General features: G+C 38.1%; 1 protein-coding gene across 1 annotated transcript in view; it reads right to left on the minus strand.

Moving 5' to 3' along the window:
* FRMPD2 (FERM and PDZ domain containing 2) overlaps positions 1 to 16,334 on the minus strand; it is a 55,001-nt gene that overhangs the window by 22,565 nt on the left and 16,102 nt on the right. Inside the window, 14 exon segments of the mRNA XM_031554433.1 lie at positions 447 to 633; positions 3,300 to 3,664; positions 4,809 to 4,907; positions 5,438 to 5,652; positions 6,709 to 6,856; positions 7,000 to 7,085; positions 7,559 to 7,652; positions 8,900 to 9,004; positions 9,611 to 9,846; positions 10,355 to 10,471; positions 10,586 to 10,693; positions 11,712 to 11,810; positions 12,832 to 12,935; positions 14,653 to 14,863. Of these exon segments, the coding sequence (XP_031410293.1) occupies positions 447 to 633; positions 3,300 to 3,664; positions 4,809 to 4,907; positions 5,438 to 5,652; positions 6,709 to 6,856; positions 7,000 to 7,085; positions 7,559 to 7,652; positions 8,900 to 9,004; positions 9,611 to 9,846; positions 10,355 to 10,471; positions 10,586 to 10,693; positions 11,712 to 11,810; positions 12,832 to 12,935; positions 14,653 to 14,863 (2,174 nt within the window).

Genomic DNA, 16,334 nt, shown 5'->3' on the forward strand with positions numbered 1-16,334 from the left:
CAGCTTTTGGCAGGACTGATCCCTATATTTTGAATATTAATTAGTATAGGAGTTTCTTATTGGGACATTACAATAGTAGTATTGTAACAAAGTGATTTTGCACATGAGTTTAAAACATGGCAAAAATTACCGAATAGCTGACTCCCATTAATTTAAGGATAGATTTTAGGCCTCTGTACACTGGGAATAACACTGCAGAATGGTGGTAAGTTAAAAAAACAGTAAGATTCCAAGAGCAAGGAAATAGCCTTAAAGGAAATGGTAAAGGGTTCTGTAGAGCTGGGCATACAGTAAAATTTGGACATTTCTGGAAAGTGAGAAAAGTCATGCAGAAATAGCATAGATGATGGGTTAAAATTAATGTTTTTAAGAATGACACATTCTTAAAGCTGTCACATTTCCCATGTCATTGTCTACCTGTTAATAATCTCGTGCCAATCACATACCCTAGTGCAATCCTCTTTTTCCTCCTTCTCTTCCTCCATGTCTTCCCATTCATTGTCACTGTTCTGTGTGTCTCTAGCAGGCAGGGATGATAAGAAAGGGCCACAGATGCGTGGTTGTGGGGTCACCAAGGTTGTGGAGAGAGTCTCTGAGCTTCCTCCTCTTGAAAGTGAGGTCACAGGTGTTGAGCTGATGGTGAGATACTCTTCATCAATAGGGGTTAGAGAGAGAATTTCAGACATACAATTCCTGTTTGATATATCACCATCACTCTTATAAAACACAGGGCTGGAAAATAAAGAGATCGTGGTGCTGGAATTTTCTTCCATATCCTTTATTAGATGGCCACTGGAAAATCTACTGCTTATACACATCATGATTTTAAGTAGCATACTAGTTATGGTGTTAAATGGCTGTCTGGGTCTTCCAAGTATTACTATAAAATAAAGAGGAAGTAATCAATCTTTTGCAAAGCTCTTAAAAACATTTAAAAGCTTTCAGTCTGCAAAATCTTACACACTTTCTTTTTTAAGGCATTAGTTAGCACTTTTGATGTTTCTTTAAAATAGTAATTGGGTAATTCCTTGACCATTAATTCTTTCATCTGTCACAAACAATCACCTTATCTGATAAGTGATATGCACACTGCAGCACTATTACAGTTTTTTTTATGTGTATTTTTCTTCTTAAAAAATAACTTTCAGCCACATTCTTAGCTGCTTTTATTCTTAAACTGCATGTCTGGTATGAAATCACAAAAGATCCTCAGAGTTAAGTTCTTGTTTCAAAAGTTGTCTATAATCAGAAGTATAAAAAAGTAGAAAAACATGATTTTTGGATGCATACGGCTAATAACCTCCAGTGGCACTTTTAAAACATTGACCGAGACAAGAAAAACTGGCAGGTTCATGCTACATGTACTCAGTGCAAGGGGCTGTCTACTCTGATAGCTTGTGCTGATGCAGGGAAGAAATGACTTGTATATCTTCGGTGGCACAGCAAAGCTGGCAGTGAAACTGGCAGCTTATGAACTTTAATAGCTGAAGACATGTACAGTACTGGGAAAGCAGATGGATATAATTAAAATAAATGTTTAAGAATAACAGCAAATACAGTCAGCTCCTTTCTTCAGGTAACAGGAAATAAAAGATTAAGTTCGATGAACCTTGGTCAAGGAGGGTGTCACAGAAACTGTCACATACCAGTGAAGTGCTGATTGACCTTCAAAGTATGAAAGATATTTGGCAGAGCTACACAAACTCAAGGCAATGAGGCAGCAGTGGCCTAACCACAGCACAGCTTCTAGCACATCTCTGCATCAGCAAGAGAAATGCATGAGTCTTGGTCCCACTGGATCACATACAACGTGCACTGACATGCTAGATTTAGCCTTTGGAGTCTGGGTGACCCCCCAACTTGGACTTCTATGGGAAAACTATGGGGTGAAATTCTTCAAAGTAGTTTTGTTGAAGATTCTTTTTGTTGGCAATAGGAAGAGTGAAAGAAATTTTCCATGTTACACCCTGAGTAGTAAACTTTTTAAAAGTCGTATCAGAAGACTTTTACGTTTGCGTGAAAAGTGTTGAGCAATCTGAAGAAAAGAAAGGGGAAATCTTTCATTAATGCCTATTTCATTATATTAGCTTATAACTATGGAAGGGTCATTTAAATTGAGGTTACATTTAAAATACTATTTGAGATACACATCTTAAACTGTTCTGTCTGCCTTTTGAAAATGCAAAAACTGAAACTAAATAGTGCTGAGAATATACCAAACAAAAACAATTATTTCAGAACTTCTTTCTTGGGAAGAATCCAAGGTTTTTCTTTCTGTTGATATTTTCTCACAAGAAACTCAGTTTTGATGAAATTGTATGTCTTGGCAAGTGTGTTTGCTACAGGCATATTTCGGCTGGCTTTAATCTCAGCAGTAGAAAAATGTACATGCTTCACTTATGAGTTTGAGTGAAATTTCTTCTCTTGTTAGGGAAGAGCTAGAAGCACAAATAGCAGTTATGGTCCCGCAGGACTTGCAGTCACTCAGTACTGTGGCTCAGCAATGACTGGAATCTGTGATTCACTAGTTCTGAGCTTGCTAGATGTCAAAAGTTTTAAAAAAAGATTCAAATGAGTGTGTGAAAAAATAGAGATGAGTTTCTAGAGAAAATTATAAAAGCTACAAGTTAGAAGTTTATATTATGCATTTAACTTTTATTTCCACCAATCCTGTTCTGATAATTTATCTTTGCACTGAGAAAAATGGTTAAAATTGAATGGATCATCTTCTGAATGCCAGTGTCTGGTATATCCAAAACAGTATAAAAGGAGGCTGAGTCCATTTGCACTGCATTTTATTGCATAACTCCTGTGGCTCAGGGCTTCTATTTGCTTCTGAAGACAGGAAATAACTTTTTTTTCCTCCATGATCACAGTTTGTCTTCAGAGTGTTTTAATTTTCTCTGGAAAAATTTGAAATTAAGAGATTATACAGTAAGAAGTGTTTGGTGCCTACTTAGATGAACTTTGAGAAAATTCAAAGATCATAAAATAAATAAGAAAATGTTTGGTTCCTTTTTATGTCAACAAAAGTCCACTGATTTCAAAATGCAACGAGCTTCAGCTGAGCAACATAAATGATTTCACTAGTGCAGCATTCAACTATTTTGCAATGTGGATTTCTTCAGAATTCCAATGAGAGTAAACAGAGCAGATTAGGATAGTCAGAATAAGATGGTAAAGAAAATTTTTCATTAATCAGCGGTAGCTAGAAGCAGAGATCCCCATACTTAACTCTAAGCAATTTACTTTCAAAATTCTAAGAACCAAAGGAAAGGGCAGATTTCAGAATTGCTTACTTTTCAGCACATTCTAGTTCACATGGCGAGTAGCAGTTCTGCTTCACTTCTTCCTCTAGAGAGTGAAACTCTTCAGAACTGGCAGCTTCTTGATGAAACTTCCAAAGATCCTTATAGGAACTTTCCCTGGGAGGCATAAGTCTCTGGGTGGGATTCACTAGAGACTCTGTTTCCTGCTCTTCGTAGGTTGAGCTCTCCTCATCAGGAGGTTCACTGAAATCTGCTGCCAATGGAGAATCCAAACTGTCTTCAAGGTCTTGAGAGGTGCTACCTCCATCACTGGTAGATGGGTCCAAACTATTTCCTGCCTCTGGACTGCCTGGCATCTCTTCCATAAATACCTTAACTGGAGATGGTGCTGGAGTCTATAAAACAAACAAACACAGAAAAGTTAGTATAATTTTTTTTCCTTTCCTTTAAGAACCAAAGAAGTTGCAGGGGAATTATCAACTTAGTGTGAAAATACCAAATATTAGCTGGAGAAAAAAATAGAGGAAGGAACTCATTCTCTAAATTACTGTTTTGCTTTTCTGCTCATCTTCCACATTCTTCAGGAGTTCAAGTCAGGAAAGTACTACACGAGATCCCTTTTCTCAATGAATTCTTTGCTAGGGGAGGATTCTTTTTATTTCAACTTGTACTCTGCCTGACTTTGTGTCTATTCTACTCTCTTTAGAGTGTAGAAGTGGATTCCTGACTGATTCCTGTGTAACAAACTAATGTAATTGGCCAAATCAACTAAATAGTATTCAAGTACATAGCAGGACAGCAAAAGGAACTGGTTTGTTTTCTGGAGATGATTCTGAGGGTCATTTCTGTATGTCCATAGACAACACTGACCGCTCCTGCTCAGACAGTAACCAGGAGCAGGCCGTTCTGCATAGAGCAAGAATAGTTCAAATGCATTTTCATTATAGGAGAGTACTTGTGCACATGTCCATGAATAGTAGGAATACTAAAATTCTCTATTGCAGTTGCTCCTGGGTTGTTTTTTTGTTTGTTTGTTTTGTGGTTTTTTTTCTTGTTGATTTTGCTAGATATCAGTAAGAAGCCATATGACCAGTTGAAAACATTAGTTCATTTATTTATGTTTGTTAAGAGGCAAAGCTCTGTTTTCCTTGCATTTTGGTGAGTAATAATACTACCTCAAACCCACAGATTACAACAGCTGCAGTTGAGAGTATTTGCAGCTTATGGCTGAGGATCTAGTGGAACATTTTTAGAAGCAACATTTTTAGAAGATGTGTTTGGGTATGTGCTTTGTCATTTCATTGACAGTACTGCAAGTCAAAAGTTGTTGCACTGGGATAAACATATTTCAGATCTGTCAAATTTCTATTTTGGTTGCAGTTGAACTCTAGAGGTTGAGTTGCAGATGGGAAGAGAAAGGAATGGAATTGGATACTGTAGAGGAAAGGCAAGGTTGCATTATTCAAGGCTGGATAGGAAAGGTAGTAGTGTTTTTCCAGGATTACTGAAGCAAGTTCACTGACAGAATCTTTAACTTACCAGGACGGTCTGCTCAATTTCTGGAAGAACACCTTTTGGTGGTCTGCAGAGAAGTAGTGTGACTTCTGAAGGAGCTCCTCTCAATAAGTGCAGGACATCCTAATCAGGAAAAAGGAACATTAGATTTCTTATGGAATACAGTTTTTTCCCAGTCAATAGTACAGTACATGTCTTTTTACTAAGAAATAAATTCTCCTATAATCCTTTTTTACCATTTAATTTCTTCATGTGAGAACAGAATTGCTCATTCCAGGCAAAAAAAATTCCCTAGACTTACCTCAACTGATAGAGGTTAGAATCTGAGGCACTAGTATTTAGGATGATGTTATAAAACAAATGACCATAGGGAATAAAGTTTCTGTTATGCATAAGAGCATCAAAGATTCCAACTAATTAACAACCGGTGTCCGTCTAACAATAGATTTTGTGCATCAATAGTGGAAAGCTAGAAATTAAATAGGAAAAAATATTCTCTGTAACAACTATGTTGCAAAGGGAATTCTCCATATGAATTCTAGAGAAGACTTCTACATAAAAATCAAAATCATTATATGCAAAAGCAGTTTCATCCCATTGTCTTTATTAGCACATTACCCACCAGGAGGCCCAGTGACAGTAGTACATTGTACCTGATACAAGAGTCCTTGAAGAGATTTCCCATTCACAGCCAAAATGATGTCTCCAACTTCAATTTCTCCATTCTCTTCAGCTGGCTGCCCTGGAAACAGCCTTTTGATTCTGACAATAGCTCCTCCAAGATATTCATAGCCTTCTTCTTCCATCTGAAGAACACTAAACCCAAGGCCTCCAGAATTCTTTGTCAATTTGACTTCAAAAGTATTCTCTGTTCAAAGGATGGATAGGAAAAAGTGTGAGCTCAGTGGCTCACTCTTTGTATATAGGAAATTGTATATATTATATTCTCCATAGACCTTTTCCCTGTGTGCTGCTGAGTTATATCTTCTGATACTAATAACAAAAGGCAGTTTTATTCTTCCTTTAGCTTGCATGAGCCCTAGAATTCAGATAGGCAGACTGGCAAGAACTGGATTCTATTCCACCAAGTGGTCATGGACTTTATGACATCTGGTAAAAGCCCTCAAAGGAAGAAGCAGTTTATACCAAAAAAGTTCAAGCCCTATCCATTTCTGACAATTTTCTGCAGATTTTGAGTAGGACTTACTATTCAGTAGTTGTCTGATGTTAATTCAGGAGCTGCACATACCAGAGTAAGATAAAAACAGAGCTACTGTTCTTTTCAGACAAGATGGAAAGACCAGCCATTTCCCAAAAGTCATACCTACATTCAAACTCCTTTCTGCAAGGGAAAATGTGGAGGAGCAACTGCTCCATGGTAAAGTATGGTGCAGATGTGGTGATTATGGGACAACTTCACAATAAAAGAGAGGGCATTTATTGGATAAAGTCATTGAAAATGACCTCTGAATCTTCTTTCAAGAGCTGAAGTGATGGCAGTTCCCAGTCCTGGCTGTGGGACAATAGTTCACCCTAGCTTCACTACTGAGACAACATCAGCAGCTATACTAGCCATGCTGCTTTTGGGTAACAGCTGAGCAATATTAGTACAGCTGCTTGCTGCTTGAGAGTGCTGTGAGAGTATAGAAAGGAATGTTCCCTGACAGCCTCATCTCAGGAAGGCTGAAAGATATAGTATTTATGTCTATGATAAATTCAACTGCATGCATCAGCTGTAAATATGAGGATTTTTTTTCAGAATTAATTTGATAATGCTTTTAATACTACATATTGTATTTTTGTTTGGTGTGCAGTTTTCCTTCCAACCTATAGAAATATCCTAGAACAATTTTCATTCATTTTTTTCTTGCCCATCATAAGTAGCCAGTGAAAGTCACCCTGAATTCCTTTTTCCTTCTCTTACCATCTGTCAAAAAGCAGTAGTCCTTGCTGCCATCTGTGAAGGATGTTGCCACAGAAACCATTGCACATTGGTCCTTTTTCCTGTCGTTAGTACTCAGGCATGGCTCTGCTTCTTGATGGTGTCCCCTTTCTAGAACAAGCTTGGCAACCTAAAAAAATGAAGAACAGTTTCCATTTTCTGTAAGCCAAAGTTTAAGGGAGGGGAAAGTTTCACACTGGCCTAGCTTTGCTACTGTGCTTCTTAGTAAGTACAGTTTATTTGACTGATCAAATGTTTTTCTGTTACACAAACCTGGCCAGATTTCTTAAGGTTTTCCACAGCCTGCTTGTGTGTGAGGCCACAGAGGCTGATTCCATCTACTTCCAGCAGACGATCACCTGAGGGAAATAAAAATAACGAGTGACCGTTGCGCTGATGATTCAGATTGGATGGAAATCTTAAGGCTACCCACATTGTATTAGATCTTCATGCTTACATGCTTCAAATAATCTTATTTTGCTTGAAAGCAATACTGCTTGTTGTATGGTATTCTGTAACTAACATTGCAAACATACCAGGGTACTCTGTAAACTGATGCAGTGCTTATCTCAGCAACAGTAAAAGTAGATGTCTGAGTCACTACCTTGAACTGCAGCAACAGAGGGAAGCTGTGCAATGTTGGTATGAGACTCCAGGCTCGTCAGTGGAATGTCCACATAAACTACAGTGGTAGGCTGTTGAATGATGGACTGCATATAATGTTTTGCAGTTGTATGGCCCTCAATCCCAAACATATTTCATCGTCCTGTAGCAAGTATTTCACACAAACACCTAATTCTGCAGCCCAGGGTTTCATTGCCAGACTTTTTACCTATCTTTATTTGTCCATCCTTATCTGCCGGTCCCCTGGGAATAATTGACTTCACATATATCCCACCATGAGGCACGCTAGTGTTAATTCCACCCTGCAAAGCATATTTCCATATGTTAGTATGTGGAGTCTCCATATATTCTTCCCCTGATAAAAACAAGAACAACTTAGATGTGCATTGCAAAGCAACTATTTCAGAAAATACATTTTAAAAATATATAGAAAAAAAAAGAGGATGTTACTCTAATGTCCCATCTAGTTGTAATGTACTTCCCTAGGCAGTAATCATGCTTTGTTTTCTCAGGAAAATGCAACGCACTTCTTCTCCTGTGCTACTGCAAAGATCTGGTTGCATCTTTCAGTCAGCCTCTATCCTAGTTTCTAAACTAAGCAATATGTATTCAACAACTACTGGCCTTTCAGAAAATGTATAAAGCTTGGACTTGACCTTGTGCAGACACTCAAGAGCATGCAGTAGAAAGGAACTCCATACTAACCTCAGAATCCTATTGTGTCCTTCTACATCCTCTAGTCTACTTCAGATGAAAAATGAGCCCTCTATTTCCAAGTAAAACAATGATTCTATTGCTTCTAACTCCATTTCAGTGAGGATTGTAGGCACCTCAACCTGGCGAGGTAAGTTCAGTCTTTATAGTCAGAACAATGAATTATTTTTTGAGTGTGGCACATACAGCTTTCACTGTTTCTTTCTCTGATCCTCTAAATATACAGAAAGATGTATTTTTTATTTATTTTATTTGGAAATAAAATTGGTCAGGCATTTGTAGTAAAAAAACATAGCTTATCTTAAGTCCATACAACTCATCCCCCAAGCATGGGATGGCTGTTCATACTGGTGAGCATGTCAAAAATTAAGTAGTGACTGTAGATAGCACTTGAGCCTGTCCCATGGTCCTATGTAATCTGCTTGTACAGACACAGCCTGCAAATTCCAGGAACCCCAGAGGAAAACCAGTCAAGACCTGAGGGATGCTATGTATTACTGCATTTTCTAGAGACTCTGGCTATATCCCTCCCTGACAAAACTCCACTTTCACTGGCAGGACTTGTTCTCAAATCAAGCAAGGTGGGAAAAAGCTTGTATCTCCATATGCTTTATGCTGGCACACACACACATTCTGTGGGCAAGAACTGGGGAATGAGTTGAGCTGGTACTATATCCTCTGTCAGTCAAGTACTTAGGTTTGAAATGTGCCGTGCTAGCAGTTCTTGTTACTGGCCTACATTCTATCTTTCTTCCACATAAATACACTTCTCTACATATTTCTTGTTCATGTTATAGTTTGAAAGACACACTGAAAGATTAACAGTAACACTTACAGTCACACTGATTCCAAAAGTCCCATCTTCTTTAACAAGCTCCACAGTGTAGGTTTCATTTGAGCTGGTTTCAGCTGGGGGTTGTAAGTGTGAAGAATCAGCCTCCTGTCTCACAAATACAAACACTAATGAGACTTCTGCGTCTTAGGGGAAATAAATAAATAAATAAATAAATGAGGGGAAAAATCAATAAAGAAAGCGAGATTTCCAGAAGATACAAAGAGTTTGATCCTGCTTTCACTGTAAGCCTGGAGTGGTAGCATTTATATCCCTGACATTATTTCAGGATTCCACTATTGTTACTTAAAATAATATCCATATAAATGTGCATAAAATGAGTACAGATAGAGACATAAAATGAGTACAGGCTGTTTTTGATAGAAAAACATTAGACATAAAATATTATTGTTCAGTGGCTGGCTGAAAATTTAAAGAGAAGTGCAAGAAAATAATAAAATGTTGTAGTTCACTGGAAGAGGGAGGACAATTTTTAGTAACATTTTGTGGAGCAGTTCCTCCATTTTTTCACTCATCCTAAACATACCTATAATTTCAACAATTCCAATGTAATTTAACAAGCAACATCTTCCAAGGTTTTCATTCTCTTTTCCTCAGTTTTTAATTTCTCAGTTATTTCCATTCTTAATATGGTTGGCATGTTGTTAAGACACATGCCATAATGTTATTAAATAACATCACAATCTCAACTACCTCCACATCCAGGCTGTCTGCTGAAAGGACTGGAATCCTTGGGCCCAATTTTGGTGCTAAACTCCAAGAAAGAGCCTTCTCAAGTTCATCTATATTTACGGCCTGTTCTTTGGGGAGAGCTGCACGACAGTCTTGGATCTTTTTTCTTCCACTGTCTACACAAGAGATCTCAGAACCACTAGTGCTGTTTCCCCTTGATATACTCTTCTCTTCATTTAATCCTTCTTCATATATGTCTGCAAAACCATATAAAAAAAATACATCAATTAATGAAACAGTAAGTAAATGTGAAGACAAGTATCATTGTATCTCAACACAGGACGGTGAAATAACTTCCCAAATCAACGAGTTGTAAGATCCATAAAATGAGTTAGCCATTGTGAAATGGAGCACAGTTGTTTTACATATGGAGAAATGTATCTGCTTCATTACTGCAGGGAACTATGGCAGTGATTCTGACTCAGAGATGGGCTGTAGAACTAATTCTGTCATAAAAAGAAATGAAAAAATTCCCTTAATATTTAGCAATGCAGAATAAAGCCCATAGTAGATCAGATTTTTTCATGCTGACTATAGAACAGAGGTTTCATGATATCTACTAAAATGATTTTCACTGCTAACCTATAGCGATTAACTTGCACTGAATGGCAAGAAAGTGCTACTGCATTCTAGTGTCTAATAAATTACAGTGTCCTGAGTCAATTGCTAGGATTCTAGAGCCAGCAAAGATGTTTTTCTTTATACCTTTGGGTTGAGAGATGATCAACTCAACTTCATCAGGAGAATTTTGTATAATTTTAACTGCGGTATTGAATGAAACACCCTCAAGACTAATATTATTCACAGAGATGAGTCGTCCCCCTTAAAAAGAATAAAAACAAGACAATGCACGTCAGAAGAGAAAAATAAGCCCAGAATAGTTAACTTTAAACCATGAAAGCTTTTTAATTCTAATTAAAAACTAAGGACAATGACCTGGTTTGATATTTCCAGCTCTGTCTGCAGGTCCTCCAGGGATAATTGAAGCGATAAAGATACCAAGGTCTAATTTTCCTACATTTTCTCCTCCAATAATTACAAAACCTGCAAAAACGAGACAGTATACCATTGTAGAGACATGAGCAGTATTAGAAAAGATGAAACTCGGGAGCACAAAGAGGTCTTATTCTGATAGCATCAAGTTTTTTTGTTTTTTTTTTTAAATTTTGGAGAATGGGTTACCAACATCCTTATCTGGGAGAGCTTTAAACTCATGCTGTAATTTAAGCATGCCAGTGACTTCAGTGGCTGCTACTTACGTATAATATATCAGAAGAATACTTTTCTGGCTTGGGACTTCAAAAGATTCCAACTTCTTTCTTACAGGACTTATGAGCTATTTATGTAACACCCAGAGAAGGTATAAAAATAAATTAGAACGTTGTTTTACACTATGTGGTCTACAGCCACATCTAAGAAAATTAATTTATTTTTAAGTAGCTTAATTTCTCTATCCTGGCATAAAATATTCTTCCTATTGCAGAAAATACTCTTCTCACTGGTAGAATAATTGGGACAGAAATCAAGGCATGCCACATGAACTGGCACCACTTAAAAATCTGATGTCTAATTGCATTAATGGTCAACTGTGGAATCTACATGTTCTCTGAATTCATCCCTTAGAAAAAGATGCAGTCTGATAATGTATTATCTAACAAAAATGTTATCCAAATAAGAATCCAGAAGTCAAGAAATGTCCATGTGAAGTTTGTGTAAGGATTTTGGATGTGCATGGGCAATATGTGAAGGTTTTGTAGAACAGTAACTCTCTCATTTCTCTTATTGTACTCTTAAAATTATGGTGCCTTGAGCTCTATTAATATTCATATTAATGTATATTAATATTAATTAATGTATATTAATATTATTTAATTCTTGGTTTATACATTCAGCTCTTTTAAGTCTCTGAAATGTTAAGTCCTTTGCAGAGACTGGTATTCCATAAGGAGAATAAATGAGGTGAAAAAGGTTAAAACTTTGCTCAGGAGTGAACAAGCATCAGAGTTTGCACCAGGACCTGACAGACCCATTAGCAAATATAAAATTCATGTTCCTTACTTACCAAAACCATTTTTAGGGTCACGTTTTAGGCTGACACAAATGATTTCTCTTTCTAGACCACTTAGTAAAACTTCTTTTTGAACAGCTGGTGATCCAGGGGCTGCAGAAACAAAACAGCTAGAATAAATGCAGATGAGTACAAAAGAAGACAGGAGATTCCAGGAGATTCATGTAGAATGCAAAACTGGTGCATCAACAATTGAATACATTTTTGTTATTTCTTTCAACATTACCATTACTTCTGAATCAATAGAATATAGGAAGAAAGTTCCAATCAGTGTTTCAGAATTTGCATTCTTTAGAAAAAGATGTGTGTAGAACCAGGAAAGCACAGCAAATATGTAAGTTCTTCCCATCATTTTCCATTTTGGAGAGTACTTATTTATCTGCAGCATTTTTATTAAAATTAAGCTGTCTAAAAAGTCAGGTGTGTAGCACTCATTGAACATGAGGGTTACATGGACAGAATATCTACTACGCATTCCATTGGGAGCTCTAGTCTTAAGCCTTACAGAGCCTTATTGGCAATCCAGCCAGCACTGAGTGTGATGATGACTTCTGTAATGTTAACAGCAGTTAACAATGTGCAATTGCCATACTGTGTTTAAAGGACAGTTCTAACTTTAAAACAGATTGGACAAATAATCACAGCTTTGCATTCCATAAACCTTCTTTCTTTGTGTATTGTTATGGACAGCTGGCTTCTGTGCTTTGTGTTTCTTATTACAGTTAGTTTTGTCACACAAGCACATGAACAGAGGAAGGACCTGAAGCCTATTTTATCTCATGCAGCATTTGCTGAGTTGTATATCTCAACTGCAAACTGAATGATGGTCTTCAAGACTGCCTCATGTGAAAGTCTTGAGTGTACTGAATTACTTCTCTGAGGAGCCATAGGCAGTACTCATGGAATAATTTCATTATCAAAATCCCTTAAAACTCATCCTGATGAAAGAAGGAGTGAAAGGAAATATAGTAGCTTGTATCATCAAGCTCTGGGTTAATTTACAGGGCAAGAAGTGCAAAAGATTATTCTTTAACATGTAAATAGAATCTGATTTTGTCCTCTACTATTGAAACCAAACATATGGAGATGCTATCTCTATGATTATTAAACTCACCACTGATTGTGTTCTGAGTTGAATGAATAGAGAGGTAGTCATAACTCCTTTGCTTTCCATTCAAGTTGATGTGCATTTCTGACTGGGATAGCCCTGATGTGGATCTGCATGGCAGAAAATGAAGACTGTTATAGCAACAAATCAGCAGTGGTATTTACCACTGGTCACTGTCATTAGCCTGTCAGAACCAAGTTAGGAATATATGTCTATAGCCTTTTAACCACTATTCTGATTCCTTGACCACATTTCCCTGTAGGAAACAGGTAGTTTATGCTTGCTGGCATTTGCTTCCAAATAATAGCTGCCATTAGACCACTCACATCATGACCAATATCCTTGTGTTTTATTCTGAGCTGAGTGTAGGCAGTAGGAAAACATAACATAACCTCAGCATGGTTCATTAGTCCTTCTGTCCATTCAGAAAAAATTGTGTCTGAAAGTTTTCCTAGTATTCATGTTTTCCTTGTCTCTAATTCTCAATATTCCAAAAGGCACTGGTATTCATCAAAGGCCTTGAAATTGTGTGCAGCTGTAGTAACCATCTACACTGGTGAGTGTACCAGTGTAAATGAAAAGGGATTCTTATGCTGTTCTTTGTGATTTGCACCTTTAGACATGAAGGAATTGGCTAGGTAAGGCATGCTCAAAACCAGGTCCCACTGTGTATTCAGTTCACCTATTACAACTTCCAGAGAAGATACATTTAATAAAGACTTCACTTTAATTGTCCCCTACTTTCACAGAACCACAGAATCACAGAATTGTAGGGGTTGGAAGGGACTTCTAGAGATCACTGAGTCCAACCCCCCCGCAAAGCAGGCTCCCTACAGTAGGCTGCACAGGGAGGTGTCCAGGCAAGTCTTGAATATCTCCAAAGAAGGAGAATCCACAACCTCCCACTGTCTTATGCATGGACTCAGATGTGAACGATCCAAATCGATTATTACAAGTTCTCACATCACTTATATACCTTCACAAGTTTTCTTTTTCTAGCTTTCCCATCCACTCCTACAACTTTCCCATCCACCTTTACATGTCAACAGATCACTCTACAAAACATTCTTCCACCGTTCACACAGGCGCTTATCTAATCAGAGCCGTGAGATGTTCTTTCTTCTTATAGAGGTGTCCTTGGTTCTCATGCTGTTTACCTTGCTCCACAGCTTCTGCTCTGAATAGTTTTTCTTGTATTCCCACACCCCAGGGCAGCCTGGTCCAGTGCTGTCACCCTCACTGTGAAGAAGTTCCTTCTCATATTGGTGCAGAACTTCCTATGCTCAAGTTTATGGCCATTTCCCCTTGTCCTGTCCCCACAGACCACTGAAAAGAGGTTGGCCACGTCCGTTTGACTCCCGCACTTAAGACATTTATAGACATTAATAAGATCACACCTGACTCTTCTTTTCTCAAGGCTGAACAGACTCAGGTCACCCAGCCTTTCTTCATAGGGGAGATGCTTCAGGTCCTTGATCATCTTTGTGGTCCTGCACTGGACTCTGTCCAGGAGATCCCTGCCTTTTTTGTACCAGGGAGCCCAGAACTGGATACATATACTTTCATCCATCTTCATATGCTAGTAAGTGCTCAAGTCCTGAACCTGGTAAAAATTTAAATGCCAATCTTTTTCAACGTCTTATCTGTTAGACTGTTAGATTTGTGCCTGTGTACACTATCATTGGCACAAAGGAGTCCGAGTCCTGATTTGGACTTTTGAATAAGCAGTGCAAAATAAAATTCCTTGCATCTAATCGTAGAGGTTTGCTGTGATGCTGTCTATAACTGAGTATTCTTCCGCAGGTTCAATGAAAAAAGCAAACCTACCTGCCCAGATTGCTTCTGTCTCTTGTCCTGTTGTTGGTTTCCACACTGAGGTTATCACAAGACTTGCTCATCATCTCAGCAGAAAGGTTTTCCACATTTGTCCCATACAGCACATTTTCTGAACGAGATAGTCTCTGAATCAGGGCAAGGTGTTCATGCTGAGCTGCATATGCAGAATTTGATTTGTCTATTTCCATAAATTTACTTTCCTCTGAATAAGAAGGGAGATAGGGAGAGGAGGGAAAGATAAGTCCACTGACATTATCCCATCTTCTAAAACCAAATGCTGCCTCCTGACTAACATTTTCAATGCACCAGCAAAAAGGTTGACATCACAGATATATTTGTTCTGGTATATTTCAGAATATCTAAGACTTGAAGTGAGTGAAAAAGAGTTTCCAATCCACTGATTTAATGGAAGTATGCACTGTATGTAAATTCCATTTCTGTGAATTATACTATGAATCCACTTTGACAGATAAAATGTACAGTCCTGCATAATTTAAACCTGAATATCTCTATAAATTGCATATTCTTAAAGTTCTATGTATGGAGACTTTTCTGTCAATCAGAAATTGAATCAGTCAGGCTGATATTTCCTCATCTTTCACTGGCTCACCTCATCAAGTATGTATACCTAAGAAGCCAGGATACTACTAACACATGTTCTCACAAGATGAAAGTGGAGCCATGGAGCTGGCTCTTTGCTCTGAGAGATTTGCCCAAGCAAAATTGAGTGAGAGTCTGTCTCTGTGGCAATGCTTGGTACCCGATTTTCCACCTGTGTATGACATCTGCTATTTAATGATGTCTGGGCTCTGCAGTTTACATATCTACCCTATCAGAAGATTTTATTTCTCTAAAACAAGGTAGTAACTTAGAAGGATAGAAGAACAGCAGGCAATTAGAGGCATGTCTGAAGGTAAAACAAGAACCCAGCTTGGTACTGGCTCACACAAATATAGTCTTTCATTCCACTTGTACGTGCCAGCTGACCCTCCATGCCTTGTCCTAACAAACACTACTCTGAATGCAGCTTTCTGAGTCCTGTTCTGCAGCACTAAATCCAGGCTCCCTCATCCTCAGCAGCTTTGATCAGACATATTCATGAAGGCAGCAGCAGGCCTTGCTGCCCGTGGTATTAGCACAGCCTGAGTGTTGCCATGGTGATTTCAAAGCAGGGGATGGTGAACAAGTTTTGAAGAGATTGTGGCTTATGTATATTAACAGTGCAAGAGAAGGAAGAGTTTCCCTCATGTAGAAACAGACTACTAATCTGTGGATTCCCTGTGGTGGCAAAGGCAGCACTGTGAGCTGCTGCTTGTCACTGCCTTCATGGAGCATTTTCTTTTGGGGCAGCAAGTGCACTGAGCCTCAGAATCAGTCACACAGTTGTGGAGTTTGGCTGGCTTCAGTGACTTGAGGAGTTGTAACTAGGACCTGGGTCACAATTTTCTCTCTCAATCATTTTGTTTTACTAGGAATGTAGTAATTTTCATTAAAAAATATTACTGCAAGCAAATGTGACTCAGCAAACTTTAAGATACACTATTAGGCCTCATTTACTTGCTAAAATCATAGTTCCACTGAGCTTCCTATAAAGCTACAGGAGCCCAAGCAAAAAGACTGTATCTTGAACCTAGATGTCATCCTAGCATCTTTTTCCATGATAACAAATTTGT

This window comes from Meleagris gallopavo, chromosome 8 (assembly GCF_000146605.3).
Source record: "Meleagris gallopavo isolate NT-WF06-2002-E0010 breed Aviagen turkey brand Nicholas breeding stock chromosome 8, Turkey_5.1, whole genome shotgun sequence".
Lineage (NCBI taxonomy): Eukaryota > Metazoa > Chordata > Aves > Galliformes > Phasianidae > Meleagris > Meleagris gallopavo.